This window comes from Botryllus schlosseri, chromosome 9, assembly GCF_051294905.1.
Source record: "Botryllus schlosseri isolate E-star chromosome 9, Bs_hap1, whole genome shotgun sequence".
NCBI lineage: Eukaryota > Metazoa > Chordata > Ascidiacea > Stolidobranchia > Styelidae > Botryllus > Botryllus schlosseri.
The window spans coordinates 27,388,585-27,406,559 of record NC_137244.1 but is presented as its reverse complement, the minus strand read 5'-3'; the positions used below and the strand labels follow the sequence as shown (position 1 = coordinate 27,406,559).

Here is a 17,975-nt window from a genome sequence, read left to right as displayed (position 1 = left end):
AGATCAACCCCCCATAAATACTATGATTTGTAATCCTAAATTTTTTACATCAATAACTTCTCTTCTATGGGTTGGAACGGAGCCAAATTTGTTGTGCATTCTTTTTTCAGACAATGTAACAATTTCATGGAATAGCTAGTAAAATTTGAATTATTTTCATTAAACAATTCCAAAACTTATTTCTTGTATAGCAACGCTTCTACCTGTTGGAATTGAGCCAATATTGGCGTGCAGCGTTTTATAGGCAACATAACAATTTTATCAAGTAGCCTGTAAAATTTCCCAAAAAATCTATCTTTGAACAGCCCCAGTGTCCAAATACAGTCTTTCTAGTTTATTTCATAAGCTTTATAAATGCGACTTAAGATATAAATTATTAGCTGAATATATTGGGGTCATCAGTGAAGGTGCTCGTTATCTTTTGAATCGGTATCTGCTAAAAAATTCGAAATCGTTTTGGTTTTAGCTTCAACCTCTTTTGTGACTTCAGATCGCCAATTATGTGTTCATTTCCATCTACTGCATAGAAGCGGCCTTGAAGGTTTGGGCGTTTTGTCCTGTTTGCTGTTTGCAAGAATCACGTTTGTCTGTCTGTTCAGCTGATCGGATTGGGAGGTCGACAATACATCACCGACTATTGGAACTGGGTCGACATCATCATTCTGTTGCTGTCCTTTGTGGAGATAATTATTGATATCGTTTACGTCGACACCTCGAGTCTCACTAACTTTGCGACCACCGTAAAGTGAGTCGACTCATGCCTGTGACTTTTATTTGGTGATGCCATTGTTAATGCACAAAGTTCTTTTCAAGTCTCTACTAGTTACTGACGATTACCCCTGACGACTGTCAGCCAAAAATATTTGCGTTTATATCAACTCTCTTCAGGACGACCAAAGTTTTCAAGTTCAGCAAATTCGCAAAATCGCTTCGAATGTTACGGGCGACCAGACTTTTGCGTCTCACAAAAGCGGTTGTTCCGAAAAGTATCAGCCTCATCAACAAACAAATCAACAAAAGGTGCGCTCTTGTTGTGATTGAGTGAAATCTGTCTCCGTGATCATTTACGATCTTGCAAGTTCAGAAAACAATGTTTTGATTGTCTGCTCTTAAGTTACGGCTAAATTGAATCTCCAATGATCTTACTTCATTCTTATGATTTCTAATTTTTACTGTTTTTTCCTGTGTATGTATTTTTATTGTTGTTACTTAATATAAAGAGTGAAAGATTGAAGGATGATAATTTTTCTCAATTTTGCATTTTAAAATCAACTCCACTATAACTGTGCAGTTGGGTTGTTCAAAAATAACTTTTTCCTTTAAATTTTACTTGCTATTCGATAAAATTGTTACGTGGGCTAAAAATCGCTGCACACCAAATCTGACTCAATCCTAACTAGAAGAAGCAAAGTTTTTGATGTTTGAAATTTTGTATTTTAAATAATAGTATTTGCGGTGGGTAGTTTACAATTAATAATTGACGAATTTCCAACTGTAAATACTATTTTTTTCAAAATCCAGCATTTTGAACACTAATAACTTCACTTCTACAGGTTGGAATTGAGCCAAATTTGGTGTGCAGCGTTGCTTTAGCCAGTAAGTAAGCATAGCAAGTAAAATTTGAAGAAAAAAGTTATATTTGAACAACCCTGGTGTGCAAACCATTATTTTCAATAAAATGGTGTCGCTCGTAGAAAATGTTGCAAATTTTGTGGTTGTCAAAATATTCACTCTCTCTGTCTTGCTGCAACACAGTTTGAGTTACGGCTACGATATCGGAAAAGGCTTCATCACAGCGGAAGAGGAGACGGCCAAACTGATTTCGTCCATCAGCGATAATCGCAAAATCCAACGCAAACTTACAGATGCCTCCAACGTCAGCAGGCTGACTGTCATCAGGGAAATGGGTGGGTTGACATCGTGTTTTTTTTTGTCGGTTTGATCATCATTTCCATTTTTTTAGTTTTATGAGTTTTTCATTGTGTTTTTCTTTGGTTTCACGGGTTTTTCATTCTTTATTAGTTTCATGGATTTTCATTTTATTTCTTGGGTTACCATTCTTTTTTTTGTTCCGCAGATTTTTGTTTGGTTTCATGAGTTTTTGTTTTTGGATGCATGGATTTTTCATTATTTTGTAGCTCCATGGATTTTCGATTTGCTTTGTGGGTTTTACATTCTTTTTTAGTGTCATGGGTTTTTAATCGGTTTCCTGTTTTTTTTTTTGTCTCCTGGATACATCTTTGGTTTCATGGACTTTTCATTGGTGCAATGAGTTTTTCATCTTTTCTAGTATCACAGATTTGTCACTGTTTTGTGTGTTCAGCATTGTCTTATTCATTTTTTTCCTGGTTTCGTGGTGTTTTGAAATGATAAAATTATTAATAATCATGAGATTTTTTTGTGTTTCCTGCGTAAAATAACACCCTTCCATTCGCAGGTCTGCTGCAACGCGACAACCCTGGCATCGCGATCAGCGTCAAGACGAGAAGTGCCGTTCGTATGATTCTCAATCAGACGCGAGAGACAATCTATCAATTATGCGCGGGTGAGTCAGACCAGCCCCTGTAAATCTTGTCTGCAGTCACTCTGAGGAGACTTGGACAACTACATAATCTTTAGTGTGCTGTAACTTTTGAAAAGAGGCACCCGAAAAGTCTTCGAGTTTCATAAATATTCTACCACAAATGATATTATGGAAATGACTAGACTTAATCTGTGTATTGACTCGACTTGGAGTCGAGCCATTATGCATGACTTGAACCAAGTCATATGACTCGGGACTCAGACGGTTAAGACCGACATTTCATTGTAATTTCGAAGAATAGCAAAGTCACCACACTATTCATATTTCGGGTTTTGGTACTGGTACTTGGAAATGCGACCAGAAAGTGCTAAATGCGAGGAAAATTCGTATATTTTAAATGCGAATCATTTGATATCACTAGAGTTATGAAAAGTTGGTTTAACTAGACTAGACGTTAACTGGAAATTGAGCAGTCAACACAATGACTTGGACTCGAACTCGACCCTCTGCTTGCTGACATTGACTCGAGCTTGACTTGGTGGTGATTTGAAAATGACTCGACTTGACTCGAGTTAAAACCATAAAAATGAGATTGACTTGTGACTCGGAGCCTTGTGACTTGGTTACGACCCTGTAAAACTATAATTCTATTCTAATTGGAAAAAAATGTTTAGTTATAATTGTAATTCAAGCCTAACTCGGAAAAAGTGTGTAGCTATCATTCTAATTCTAATTCCGTTTGGAAAAACTGAAAATTTTCCAGATGTACAAGTCTGACTCCGAGGCCTGCTGTTTCAGGGGGTGTTTTGGACGAGACCGAATTGCAGCTTTTGGAAAAAGGGGTGGAAGTCCGATTGAAGAAGAAAATTCCGTCCTACCTCCCGCCGCCCCCACCGAGAGACCTGCTTGAGAATATACCGTGGATGTTGGGTAACCACTCACTTTTCAAAACTCTCAACTAGAACTGGAGCTACCCAATTTTTAAGATGCACAACTAGAAATAATGACGACGCTATATTTGGTGATACGATTGCTGATTAACAATGTTCTTTCCAATTCTCTGCTACTTGCTGACAATTACCCCTGACGAGTGTCAGCCGAAAATATGCGGATTCATTTCAATATCAATGTATTATTCAATGGAGTATTGTAGTTCTGTACTACTAGAACAACTAAAACTACTCAAATTTCAAAATTCGCAACTATAACTACCAGCTACTCGTTTTTGAAAATGCGCAACTAGAGCTAGGGAATATGCCAATATGCCATCTCCTATCTCACGCATCTACTACCAAAGCTTGAATGCCGTCAGCCGTATTCAAATGCCCAAAGTGTGTGGACACTGGACAACCCATTGGGTTAAAGCTGGGAAATCCCAATTATTGGGATTTGTGGTGTTTTAAAATGATGAAATATTAATAAACTGATACTGATGTTCGGTGACTAACCCCCTTGGTTCGGGTAGGTTTCTATGAACCTTGGTACTTTGCAGGAGACGACGCCATTCAAACCTATTTCCACATTCACTCTCACATCAAAGACTTTGACTACGGTGATATCATCATGCAGGAAGGGGAGGAGGTGGACGGAATTCACATCGTCGTTTATGGGATGATCAAAGTAAGACATATTTTAAATTTTTATATTAATATTGTTTTAATTAATAGTTCTTTTTGCAAATTTTAATACTTTTTCAATTCATGTTTTTGAATCTCTAGAATCGTAGCATTGTAATTTTTTTGTTCTTTTCATAAGGGGACTAGCACCTCAACAGCGCTATTTAACGAAGGGCTACCCCATCACCATTACATTTTCACAGCTGTAAGGTGTCCCTATGCTGTAAACAAAATATCACAAATTGTAATTCTAGCCATAGAGAATTAGTGCTCCAACATGCCAAACACCGCATCTCGAAATTGTGGTGTACCTTTTCCGATCTGAGGCTTGTTTTAGGCAGTGATAGGACATTCCTACATGTTGCTAAAATTTCAAATATAATGTGCAACTCATCATGAGGAAATTTTGTTTTGAAATTTATATTATATTTATATTCAATTTTTCAAGTTTTATGAAAAGTTTTGTAACACAGATCATGGTATACCAATGCCAAACAAAATTTAGGAAAATATAAATCTGGATGATGGCCATTCAAAAAAAAAACAAGAGTGAGGCATTTACGACAGAAATTTCATACGAATTTTTGGTATATCATGAAGCGATATAACGAAATTTTGTGATAGAGAAAAACACTTTGAACATTTTTGCAGTAAAGAAAATACTAACGGTATGCCCAGTTAAATTGGAATTATTCAATTTTTATAAATTTTTTGGTGAGATAAAGAACATTTCTTACCAAAATGAAATAAATTGAAAATTATGATCCTCTTTGAAATGTTATAGTTTCTGCTAGGCCCCTTAATTATATTATTATGTTTGTCTCGACAGCTGGTTGGGAGTCTCTACGGGCAGATCCAGCAATTCCGGCTTTCCGTAACTACACCGAGTTCGGACCCCAAACCATCGACATCTGGGACCGCGCAAGAAGACTTCCTGTGCAGCGGAAACATAATCGGGGAGATCGGACTCTTGACCGGGTCGCGCAGAACTTGCAGCGTTTCCTGCGAAACCGCAGTACAGGTGGGAGAAATAAATTTTTCGAAGATACATAATAATTTAACCCAAAATTTCAATGCGTTCACCTAAAAATTCAAAAAATCTAACCACCAATAAATTGCTGTAAATGTATACCAGCAACTGGACATGAACAACTAGAAAATTCATAACTACACAGTTTTGCTAAATCAGAGTTGAATTGCAATTATAGCTAGTTTATTATCGCGTTGACAATCTAGTACTATACCAATACCCATGATAGTAATGAATTTGTGCGAATCACAGCTATAATTTGCACCTGCCTAAGACAATCATGACAGTGAATATATTGCCTTCTGTGAAGCGTGTTGGTGAGAAATTATCATGTGGAGAACACATATTTTGAACTGCCTACCGTTTGTAGCAGATGCCTGAATATCGACAAAATCAAAAAATTGTTTACAAAAAACTTATAAAAATATAATTCATTTTCAGACATTCTTCATCTCGCTGGAGGCGGTGACAGAAGCGTTCCAACTTTTCCCTGCTTTAAAGAAAGCAATGTGGCAAGTGGTCGGGATGCGAATCTCCTCTCCCCTTTTCATGGACCACATTCGCTTCCAAGTACGTTTGTGTGTGCTTGTGTATTAGGGTTGTTCGAAATTAAATTTTACTGTAATTTGATGAAATTGATAGGTTGGCTAAAAATAACTCTGTGCACAAAATTTGGCTCAGTTCTAACGTGTAGAAGCTGTTAAAAGAAGTTGAAAAATTTAAAGTTAATAAAAACCTGAACCTTTTTTCTCAAAGTTAACTGTAAACCTCGTGAAATCGATGAATTGTCTTAAAAAACTATGCATGGTAAATTTGGCTCAATTCCGACCAGCAAAAGTGAAGTTATAGGTGTTCAAAATTTAGAATAAAATAGTATTCACGGTGAGAAATTCTATAATTCTGCTACACGGAATTGTTAAATCGTCGAAAAAACGACGCAACAAATTTGTCTTAACTGCAACCGGTAGAAGTGAAGCTAGTAGAGTTCGAAATTTTTTAATGTAATTAATAAATATAATATTCATTGTAGTGAATACTTTAATTTCCAACATCAACAACCTCGCTTCTACTGATTGGAATTGAGCCAAGTTTGGTATGCAGTTATTTTTTAGCCAACTTTACAATTTTAGCGAATAGCCAGTAAAATTTGAAGAAAAAATATACTTTTGAGCAACCCAGATCTACACGTTGGAATTGAACAAAAAGTAGTACACAGAATTTTTTAGCCAACTTTACAATTCTATATCAAAGTGATTTTGATCAACCTTAGTGCGTGCAACAAAACTGAATTTTGTACGCCGAATTTTTTAGTCAACTTTACAATGTTATCGAAATGCCAATAAAATTTGAAGAAAAAATATACTTTTGAGCAACCCAGATCTACACGTTGGAATTGAACAAAAAGTAGTACACAGAATTTTTTAGCCAACTTTACAATTCTATATCAAAGTGATTTTGATCAACCTTAGTGCGTGCAACAAAACTGAATTTTGTACGCCGAATTTTTTAGTCAACTTTACAATGTTATCGAAATGCCAATAAAATTTGAAGAAAAAATATACTTTTGAGCAACCCAGATCTACACGTTGGAATTGAACAAAAAGTAGTACACAGAATTTTTTAGCCAACTTTACAATTCTATATCAAAGTGATTTTGATCAACCTTAGTGCGTGCAACAAAACTGAATTTTGTACGCCGAATTTTTTAGTCAACTTTACAATGTTATCGAAATGCCAATAAAATTTGAAGAAAAAATTTATTTTTGAACAATCAAGAAGTGATTCCATCTCAGGGCCGAGGGGTTGAGAAAATCCACCTGTACATTTCACGCGGTTATATACAAGAACTGAACGAGGAGGAACCCAAATTCTGTTTCACCGACTCCATCGAAGAGGTCGCGATCATTCACGGCTCCACAAACTCGCCGATCACGGGAGACGTCTTCAGAGCACCGGCCTTGATTCTGCCGGAGCATGACTCGGTAAGTTTGACATTATGATATAATAGCAGTTTGAGTAATAGGGAAAATTTAAATATGCGATTTTCTTCGAGCACAAAGAATCTAATCCCAGTTTTACATCACATTGAGGATAATTTGGTGTTATTTCGACCATCATTATATTTCTTTGCACTTTGTGACAATACTGTGGGTTGATGATGACTTCACAAATACACTGCATGTTTCGTAAGCTTTGATACGACCAGTCGAAGTTTCAAGGCTTCCACGGTGGAAAATAGTTTCGGAGCTATAATTCTAGACGAGAAATTAACTCCTAACGACAAGCGTGTAATTTCAGTGCTCGAAAAAAATCACTAGAAATAATACTCGCATCATTGTGCCCAACCCTAATCAAGATTTAACCTAGTTGAAATTAACACAACACTATAATCAATATAGTCCTGAAAGCAATATTCAAGTTGAAGTGATGTTGAAAACTTTTGCTCCTGTACAAGTGCAATAGTGTATTAGTGATCTGGGACTAAGGTATTCCCTCAAAAACGAACAGACCGAACAAAATGGAACTACTCCAGAATCATGACCAATCAAGTGCAATTGGAAGTGATTAAAAGTAATTACTTCAGGCCTAGCCCTATGTATCTGGGAATCTGGCAACGGTCATCACAGAACCTCCCTTCACCAAGTTCAGACAATATTTTTTTCTTCCATCTACACCAGTGGTTCGCAGCAGCCAACGGTAGCATGCATACTACAGCCTAAGTGTTGGGGTGACATGATGCTTATGTGGTGAACAATAACCTAAAAACGTATGCAGATTATAGATCTAAAGTGGTTTTATTTGCAAACTGAATGTGGAAAGATGTTTTTGCACTGTGGAGTCATGGCCTAATAACCTCAATCAGAATTGGAAGTGGTATAAAAGGGATAGATACACTGTGATACTTTCGCTGACGCACAAACAATTTCCTTCAGTTGGTTGTCCACGAATGCGAGACGGCTGTTCTTCTGGTGATCCCAAAAGATCGCGGGGTCGGGCTGGACGTGGGTCTGGCTGACGTCTCCTCGCCGGCACAGGGTGAGACGCAATTTTTCCATGTGCATCCTCAAAACCATTTTCTATTTTAATTTCTCTCGTATTTGTCAGTGGCTTCTCGAAAATCATCGATGGGTCGCATGTCAGGAGTGATACAGTCGTCACGAAGTCTGCGCGTGTTCAACAAATCCTGAATGTGATTTTACGTACAAGCAAACACCGATTCAGCGTCAATTCACTGTGAACGGTTTTATAATAAAATGCTGAAAATCGCTGCATCTGGCATACTTATGAGTAAATCATTGTCTAAGGCAGTGGTTTTCAACCTTGACATGGTCGCCACCAAATTTCTGATTCAATAATGTTCAGAGCCCACCTCAAAATGGAGTAAGCTCATTGCTAAAAAATTTTCGCCAGGAATAGGATTTTTTTCCTAAAAAAACATTACAAAACTTTTTTCATTGACAAAATGTGATTTAGTTAAATTTCGCAATATCACAGAAAAGTCGAAATTCATTTTGGTAAGAGACATACATACTTTGCTACATTGTCTGATAGCCAGTCAAGTAGCGAAATTTTATCTATGATTCACAATAAGTAAACAGCGTGCCAATTGCAACAGTGTAAATGTAAAATAGGATATTCGCAGACAGTGCAACTTTTATGGAACCAAGACAATGCTTGCAAAGCAATGGATTTTATAAACAATTTGGATAATTTTTGAAATGGTGAAAAATGTTCAGTAGAAGTAGTGGAGAATCAAAACAACCAAGTATTGCGAGTAGCCAAAACCTGCTTGGACTACTACTTCCAAATTTAGAAGTACTGTGATGCTAACCACTTTTACGGCTGATTTTGTGAATTATTATTGCATTAACAAAAATGGGTCAGAACCTTAGGTTGAAAACCACTGCTGTGAAAGCAAATCAAAGGTCAAAGTTCGTCATGATGCTTCAAAAGTTGGCGTCCGTAATCTGTCGCGTCCGAGTCCACCCATTCCATATGATTGCCAACAATTTCTTCCACCGATAACTTGTCGTCCAAATCCCGATCTGTTTCGTCCATCAAATGCTCGGCTTCTTCTATGGCCAGAGCGCGATTGTTCGGAGCAACCCATTGGAGTATCTCGTCGCCTCCTAGGAATCCGTCGTGGTTTACATCGAGCTCCGCGTCAAATTTTTCACGTTCCATCACAGCCCAGTGTGGTTCGTCGGTGCCTTCTTTTCTCCTGATAACAAAATATGACAGTAAAATAACAGAGTGCCCTCCTAGCCACTAAGATTTAATCAATCAATTAGAATTATAGATTCGATTCAAGTTTATCAACAAGAATGATAGTTTTGATACAATTTTCCAATGTGGAAGCCTTGAAGCCTCGATTGGGCGTATTGCAGTATATGAAACATGTACTTCAAAAATTCTGAAAGCTGTAGTACCGACCAACAAAACTGGTGAATTTGAAAATTTTTCTATCAAAACTTCTGTACAGCTTCTTTGAGGTATACAATTGAATAGTATATTCATATTGAAATGAATATTCAATATTGAAAATATTCGGGTTCATTTCAATATGAAGATACTAGGCCTATTCAAAACTTCTGTGTTGACTAAAAAAAAGTCATCATTTTGATCGACTCCCGCACTAGTCACTTTCCTGCAGTTCCGCTTACAAATTATGCGACTTTTAAATACTTTTTCTGAAAAAAAAGGACAATTTCCTAAAAAATGGGACATTTATGCGTCCTCTAAGGAGACTTTCAATTTTGTGAAAAAAGAGGACAAATCCTCTTAAAAGAAGACATATAGTAACCCTATATAAAGTCCTAGCACATTTTGAGTCTAGTCAAGTCAAGTCACTCCATGTTGGATGGTCGTTAAGTCAAATTTTTGAAATTTTTTTTCGAGTTACGAGTCAATCCAGATTTCTGCGAAGTCAAGACTCAAGTCATCCCGCATTGTGTCGTACTGTGCGATACTAAAAATCTCGACTCAAAGCCTATAGCACTCGATTCAGAATTGAATCACTCGGTTTTTCCCCAGCTTTATTGCCACCGCACTCACTCAAAATCTCCCAGAAATTCGTCGATATCGATCAATCCGTCCTTGTTCAAGTCTGACGTTTCCAGAGTCTCGTCAATCAGCACTTGCTCGACCACCGGGTGCCGACGAGGATGCTTGAAGATTTGATACTCGCTCAGATTCAATTCGCCGTTACCGTCCAAATCTGCTGCTTTGAACCTGTGACATTTACAAAACAATGTTAAGCCGAAGCTGTTGGGAACAATGGGGTGTATCCAGTTTGTCAATGTCGCCAACTATACTTGTGTCAAAAGACAGGTAACTGGGCAACAATTTTGAACGAAAAATTTATTAACTTTGATTTTACACTTGAATTCCTCTCATTTTGGCGTGCTGAACCAAAAATCGCCGCTAATTTTCTTCTATCACGTCAAATTTTTGCTCCACGACATACACCCCAAATACGCAAATTTTCACGAATTTAGCCATATTACTTTTCCATACCATATAAAAACCCACACTTTTATTATATAATAAGTTATATAGCCAAGTGCTCATTTCAATTATTAGGGAAAAAGGTACTGGTATCGATCTAGGCCAATGCTTTCACCCATTTTTGGTTATTATAACCAATATTATCAAATATTTATCAAAAAATTAAATGCAGTAATGTGATAATGTCAAGTAATAATGAATAATGGAAAGTAGAATTATGAAATATATCCTGGAAGAGGTGAGCAGACTTGGACAGCTAGAAAATTTCCAGCTTTTTAAAATTAGATTATGATTAGAGATATAGCTATTCAGTTTTGTCCAATTTAGACTAGAATTAGAATTATAGCTATACTAGGGTTACCATAGTTTGGAAATCTGAGATGAGGACACTTTAGACTTTGAGGAGATTTTAGACTTGCAATACAGGAGGGAAATCCTGGAAAAATGGAAAATTCTTTGCACTTCGTCCCAAAATACAGTTTTTCTGTCACATTATCAGTTGGTTGACTAAAAAAAAAGGTCAACATTCCGGCTCAGCTCCCGATATAGCCGCCGTAACGTTACTTCAGTGCTAATTTACTGTATCTCAGTCGAATTTTGCCTGTATTTGACCAAATATAAAAAAAGAGGACAAAATCTCAAAAAAGAGGACGTATATGGTAACCCTAAGCTATACAGTTTTTTTCCTAATTAGTTAAAATTACTGAATTTGCAAAAACTTGGATATTAAATGAAGTTCACTTCACACCAAATAGCAGTTCGTTCTCATAAGCGTGAGAATTGCGAGTATCTGTCCACCCGACTCCTTTTGCACGATAAAGTTCTGTAGCATTGTCAGGAAAACCAGAAATTCGATTAGAAACATTTCACAAATTCTATTACCGGAATTTTACTCTTAATCAGTCTAATTGGACCACTAAAACTATCTAGTTATCCAAGTCAGGAGTCAAGATAGTTGCTGACATTATCACTCATTGTTCAGTACAATACTTGTCCACATTGACAAAATAGCTACGTCCATTCAAGTATAATCACACTTTTTCTTCTCTTTTTTGTACGTGTTGACAAATTCCTGCCATTCGACGGATTGCGGATTCTTGAACTCGTCGGAATCTTCGGAAAATCCAGAACCATACGAGTCTTCCGCATACTCCAACCACTGCACGGCGCCGTCCTTGTTTCTATCCACGTCAGGAAAGATCTCAGCGGTTTCTTCCAGCTCAAAAAGATCGTACGATCGCTGGGCCCAGTCTGTCAACTCCTCCATGGAAACAAACCTTAAGAACAAAAAGAGCTTGGATCAGACAGGGTTGTAATTAGAGGTCGACCGAATATCGACATGGCCGATTATCGAGGCCGATATCGTGGCTGATATTTTATATTTTAAAAAAATTCAAAAATTTCGGAAATTCAATGCTCCGTGTTCTCAATCTCAAGAAATCGACGACGCAAAGGGCGATATATGACAGATGTAACCTTGCAGGACGAGTTCAACTGGGTGAGCATGCAGAGAAACTCTGCTTCCTGCATTACAATCTACTTTTTCTGGACTGATCTGCAATTCTTTATCATATTTTGCTTTTTGGGTTATCCCGAATTTCAATGAATGTGCATAGTTAAGCAATAATTCTTTTCAATTTCAGTTTTCTCGTTTGTTGTTCACCTTTCTGTGGCATGAACAAGTGCCATCTTGCCTAATATATAATATTTTTGGTGAAATTGCTCTCTGCTCCTTCCCTATAAATATCGGCCTATGATTCGGTATCGGCCTTGTGAGTGATCCGATATATCGGTATCGGCCTGTAAAAATCAATATCGGTCGACCTCTAGTTGTAATGGCTCGAGTCAATTGAGTATTGACTCGACACATTATATATGACTTATTTAAGTCCCGCATATCAGGACCGATAATTGAACAATAAACTGTCTTTTATCTCTTTAATAAACATGTTTAGAGTAGGAAACATGAGTATAATATGAATGGCATGAAAGGCAAGGTTGTAACCAAGTCATAAAGCTCCGAGTCACAAGTCAATCTCACTTTTATAGTTTTGACTCGAATCAAGTCGAGTCATTTTCAATTCACCACTGAGTCAAGTCCGAGTCCAAGTCATCGAGCAGAGGTTCGAGTCCGAGTCATGGTATAATGACTCGAGTCCGAGTCCATGTCATTGTGTTGACTGCTCAGTTTCCAGTTGAAGTCTTGTTAAACCCACTTTTATAACTCTGTTTGGTGATATGAATGATTCACATATATAAAATAATTCTTTGAACCGATAGCAGACGATATAGATAATATTAGGATCTTGGTTGCTTTCACACCCTATTTAGCGTCCACTTGCAACGTAATAATTTTATTTATTACACGAGCTTTCAAAGCTCCGTTTCAGGTGTTAAAATGAAAATAACGCAAAGCGATTCTGGATTCAAACATATACGCGTATTGTGACATCACAGGGAAGATAACTTTCAGGCCGAAAAAGTTTGTGACGTCATAGACAGTATAATCGAAATTGTAATTTGAAAGGACTACAGCAAGTTATGGCACTGAAAATGAGGTTTGAAAGCGTATATACAATGATTAAACACATATGCACCGAATTTCTCAACTGCAGATTCGCATGGTGTAATGTGACATGCACCCCCGATCTATATTAAGCCCTTGGTGGAACGTATTGAATTGGTCGATGTATCTCTGTTCAGTGGCCTTACGCAGGGTTGAGTCCTCGATGTTCTCGGCCAACACGTTAACAATCATATCATTTTCAGAGTGTCCCGCAGAAGAAAAGTGCTCACCGACAGGCTTCGTTTAGAAATGTCATGTCGATGACTATTTATTCTTCTGTGGAGTGGTTAGCCAGTTTCGCCAATGTACCACGCAGCATCACATCCCTTTTTGCAACGAATCAAATATATCACATTATCAGATTTGCATGTGTACTGGCCTTTGGTCCTGTGATTAGTTTGTCCTCTAGTAATCACGGTGCTGGTGTCGAGAATCGGACACGTCTTACACGAAGTTTGTCCGTAATTTTCAACAACGTTTTTTTGTATTGTAATCTGCTTTTTACCAAAATGCTCCGCAAGTTTCGGGGCTGTCGGATGGCTAGAAGTGGCCTCCTTGGGAATGCCTCTTTACATTTTGGATCATTTTCCAAAATTCTTTGGTGTTTCCGTAGCATCTTACGAAATCTTTTCCGCCCCAGGAAAATATGTGGTAACCATCGGCACTCTGTGTTCTTTTTTGCCATCACTACTACTGCTGCCAAGGAGAAGTTCCTCTCGTGGAACGTTGATAGCCTTGTTAATTTCGATCTTTATCAGATTTTGATCATATCCAGAATTTATTAGTTCATCTCTTAGAACTTTCAGATGATTATCCCTGTCGTCTTTCTTTGAGCAAATACGGTGTATTCGAAGAGCCTTGCTGTATATTATGCCCTTTTTACAGTGCATCGGATGAAAGCTGTGATAGTTCAATATTTTACCGGAGCCCGTTGGTTTACGATAAAGTGATGTGGTAATAGAATATATAATATATATAAAATAATAATTTTCCTCACTTTTAACAGTTTCTGGTCGCATTTTCAAGTATCAGAACCAATAGACGAAATCCTAATAGGGTGGGTACTTACTGTTCTTCGAAATTACAACGAAATATCGGTCTTGACCGTCTGAATCTCGAGTCATATGACTTGGTTTGAGTCATGCGCAATGACTCAGGCACAAGTCGAGTCGAGTCATTTCCGTATTTTGAGAAAATGACTCGAGTCAAGTCGAGTCATCAGAAAATCGTGACTCGAGTCTGACTCGAGTCGAGTCATGACTCGAGTCATTACAACCCTGATGTAAGGTCTTAGATATCACCCAAAAGTTTCTCAGAAGTCACTTGAACGCGATACAGTGAACACAGTGACTCAGATTCGAGTCTTAACACTATGACTCGGACTCCGTTGCTCACCGACTTGGACTTGACTGGGCGGTGAATTGAAAATGATACGACTTGACTCGAGTCAAAACTATAAAAGTAAGTCATACTGTTTATTACTGTTCAGTGTGTAGTCTCGAGGTCAAGTCATATTCAAATCACTTTTTACAACACTGCTCGGGTGAAATCAAATGCCCTCATAAAATAATCATTTGACTCACTCTTAACTGGAGATGGTACGTAAAGGGAAGCAGGATTCCATCGATTTTTAATATAGCCGGACTGGATCCGGATTCAGAATTTGATTTCCATGTCGGATTTCAGCAGGATTTTTCCACGGAAATATGACAAATTCGCTCAGTCTCACCAGGATTATTTCGGACTCTGAATTTCGGATTCCGCAAATTGGTAATCTGGCCATCTCTGGCAAAAGAAATACTTCTACTTTGCCTACTGTGGTTATGATTTTAGACTTTATGATGTGGAATAATTACTTTTCTACTTGGAAATTCTTACTTGTACTTGAATGCGCCATTTACGTCATTATTTGGGGCAAGTTTTTGTTGCAGTCAAATCTATGAAAAGTTGGATTTAAAAGTTGCATTTGTGAACAAGTTCCTTGAAATTATGAGGGTACGAGATACTCGAATCTATCCGTATCCAAGGCACTTTAGCAAAACTTAGTGTTGGCGACTCCGAAAAAGTCAATAGCCTGAAAAAAATTGACCCAATGAAAATATAATTTTCAGCAGTAGAGTCTGAATGAACGTCAAATCAGAAAGCATCTCATATTTTAACGACAATGAGATAAACAAGCGATCTATTTACATATACTGCCAAATATTTCCAGTACAAAGTTGGTTGCCACAAAAATTAAAAATAAACATGCAAAAACTTGCATCAAAAATCTAAAAAAGTTGCAAAAAGTTACATGAACAATTGAAAAAGTCGCATGAAAAAAATTGAGAAAAGTTGCAATATAAGAATCCTCCAAACAGCTTCAAACACCATGCTACATAACTTTTGAGTATTTAGGAAGCTGCCGGAAGCTGTAAAAAAAATGTTTCACGGAGTTGCAAAAACTTGCCCTAGTACTTCTACTTCAGCAACGACGTTGACTACTCTGACATCTACTCTTCATAGGTTTATACCAGGGTTGCAACCAAGTCACAAGGCTCCGAGTCACAAGTCAATCTCAATTTTATAGTTTTGACTCGAGTCCGAGTCCAAGTCAGCGAGCAGAGGGTCGAGGCCGAGTCATGGTATTATGACTCGAGTCCGAGTCCAATTCATTGTGTTGACTGCACAGTTTCCATTTAAAGTCTTGTTAAGCCCACTTTTTATATCTCTGTTTGGTGATATGAATGGTTCGCATTCATAATATACTAATTTCCCTCACTTTAAGCAGTTTCTGATCACGTTTTCAAGTACTAGTACCAATAGACGAAATCCCGATAATGTGGTTGCTTTACTATTCTTTAAAATCACAATGAAATGTCGGTCTTGGCCGTCGAGTCTCGAGTCGTTTGACTTGGTTCGAGTCATGCGCAATGACTCGAGTAAATACACAGATTGACTCGAGTCGAGTCATTTCCGTATTTTGAGAAAATGACTCGAGTCAAGTCGAGTCATCAGACAATCGTGACTCAAGTCATTACAACCCTTGTTTATGCAAACAATTTCTGGCCCGATATGTTTCGAGTCACAATTTCAATCATTTTTCCTATTTTTTAAAATGACTCGAGTGAAGTCATGACAACCCTGAATTCTATTGTCACAACACAGACCCGTCTTTGTCTTTATCGATGCGATTTTGCACCAACGCCGTTAATCTTTTCTGCTTTTCCTCTAAACTTAGATTATCCACATCGTCCGACATGTCGTTTGTTTTCTCATCGCCCCAAATAACGTCGTTATCGAAATCCTTGTTGTGCTTTCCGTCCTGAAACATATATTCAGATTTATTCTCGTGTACAACTAATGTATCAGCATCTAAGACTAGTACAGACTATTAGATTTTCAAAATCTGAAACTATATAACTACAACTATTCACTTGAACTATCGGTACCGTGCTCAAAATAACAAAGCAGCAGCAGCATATGATCTGTTGCATGCATTCTTGACCATTTGTAGCCGTTCCCTCGCTTATCTAACACTTTATAGCAGAAGAGGATGGCTACTCCTTTCAGGTTCTTCCTGGATACAGACGGATCACCGATTGGAACAGATGTATTGATATATATAACCAACAAACGCACTGGTCAGTCAACACGCAACGAACTGTACTTCCTACCGGAAACCTATCCTTTTTTCCCGCTGCATGCCCGAGTGGTCTTGCCGCGCCGGGGCCAAAGGTCGGGCGGCTACACATTTATTTATCGGTATCCTCCATGAAGCTGAGCTTTTCAATTTTGATTTAAGATGGCACAAAATGTTTGCTACGATAAAGATCACTACTAGTGATTAAAACTGCATTTAAAAGTCCTTGAAGTTTCAACATTTACAGTCAGATTCTCTAGATTTAGTTTTTCATGCGGTAAAGTTGATCTACAAGCCTTCTGAGAACCCCAAATTCTTCCCGAGTCTCAAAAAAAAAATTAGACATCTAACTAACACACTACCTTAGAATACTGATACATCCAATGTCCAGTTTTTTAAATAATGTAATAATTTCAAAACACTGCCGCCCTGAAATAGTGTGAATTGCCAGAGCATTAAAAGAAGACCATTTAAATATCATTTTCACACAAATCGAAAACAGTATCCTATCATGAATATGTATTGCAAATCAGTTTGACTTCTGCTATTCTCTTACAGAGCAGTTTGAAATGTGAGGTTTCACCTTGGGTAAAGAGTCGGCGTATTGTTTAGTCGAAACGCAACAGCGTGACACCAGTTGCTCAATTGCAAATGAGCTTAAAAATCTCATTTGAGAAGGACGGGGTTTTGATTTCAAGCCCCAAACTTCTAATTAGCATTAGGCCTAATTGACTGCTACCAAGGATGGCCAAGACAGGCGTGTTATCACGAATCATATTCGCGAATTAAGGATGGTCCTTGACCTAAACCGGAACCCCTACGACTCGTTCAGAGAACCCGGTTAAGAACTACCGGTACTGTTCTAGCACCTATACTGGCTATGGCTGCTATAATGAACTTTGAGCTCTGCACCTTGTTATGTTCATCTTTTCTTGTAGTCACAGTCGCAGTGGTACTAACGAGTAACCCACAAACGGAGCTCACCAGTACGAAGCATATCCGCCCCCGCATACTTGTAGTAAAGACACCCAGTCGAAGTACAGATAGAACTCGACAGCTGCGTTGATGGTTCACGAATTTCGCACTGATGTGCCGAATGTTTGTTTATA

General features: G+C 37.8%; 3 protein-coding genes across 4 annotated transcripts in view; 1 reads left to right on the top strand and 2 right to left on the bottom strand.

Moving 5' to 3' along the window:
* The window catches only part of LOC145446131 (sperm-specific sodium:proton exchanger-like), a 20,979-nt gene extending 12,537 nt beyond the window's left edge, over positions 1 to 8,442 (top strand). For both annotated transcript variants that reach the window (XM_080324354.1, XM_080324355.1), the window contains 12 exons: positions 491 to 541; positions 600 to 745; positions 889 to 1,020; positions 1,756 to 1,907; positions 2,438 to 2,545; positions 3,323 to 3,454; positions 4,017 to 4,144; positions 4,970 to 5,161; positions 5,612 to 5,740; positions 6,964 to 7,152; positions 8,104 to 8,206; positions 8,276 to 8,442. In XM_080324354.1, the coding sequence (XP_080180480.1) occupies positions 491 to 541; positions 600 to 745; positions 889 to 1,020; positions 1,756 to 1,907; positions 2,438 to 2,545; positions 3,323 to 3,454; positions 4,017 to 4,144; positions 4,970 to 5,161; positions 5,612 to 5,740; positions 6,964 to 7,152; positions 8,104 to 8,206; positions 8,276 to 8,358 (1,545 nt within the window). In that variant the 3' untranslated portion in view covers positions 8,359 to 8,442. The remainder of the gene's footprint in view (positions 1 to 490; positions 542 to 599; positions 746 to 888; positions 1,021 to 1,755; positions 1,908 to 2,437; positions 2,546 to 3,322; positions 3,455 to 4,016; positions 4,145 to 4,969; positions 5,162 to 5,611; positions 5,741 to 6,963; positions 7,153 to 8,103; positions 8,207 to 8,275) is intronic.
* LOC145445899 (lipoxygenase homology domain-containing protein 1-like) overlaps positions 1 to 17,975 on the bottom strand; it is a 251,303-nt gene that overhangs the window by 208,000 nt on the left and 25,328 nt on the right. The window lies entirely within an intron of this gene.
* On the bottom strand, positions 8,388 to 17,975 carry LOC145446132 (reticulocalbin-2-like). The gene is made up of 5 exons (XM_080324356.1): positions 17,779 to 17,975; positions 16,394 to 16,548; positions 11,716 to 11,955; positions 10,226 to 10,402; positions 8,388 to 9,392 (listed from the first exon to the last, which is right to left on the bottom strand). Exons 1-5 carry the CDS (start codon positions 17,875 to 17,877, stop codon positions 9,098 to 9,100), a joined length of 966 nt encoding a protein of 321 aa, XP_080180482.1. The 5' UTR covers positions 17,878 to 17,975; the 3' UTR covers positions 8,388 to 9,097.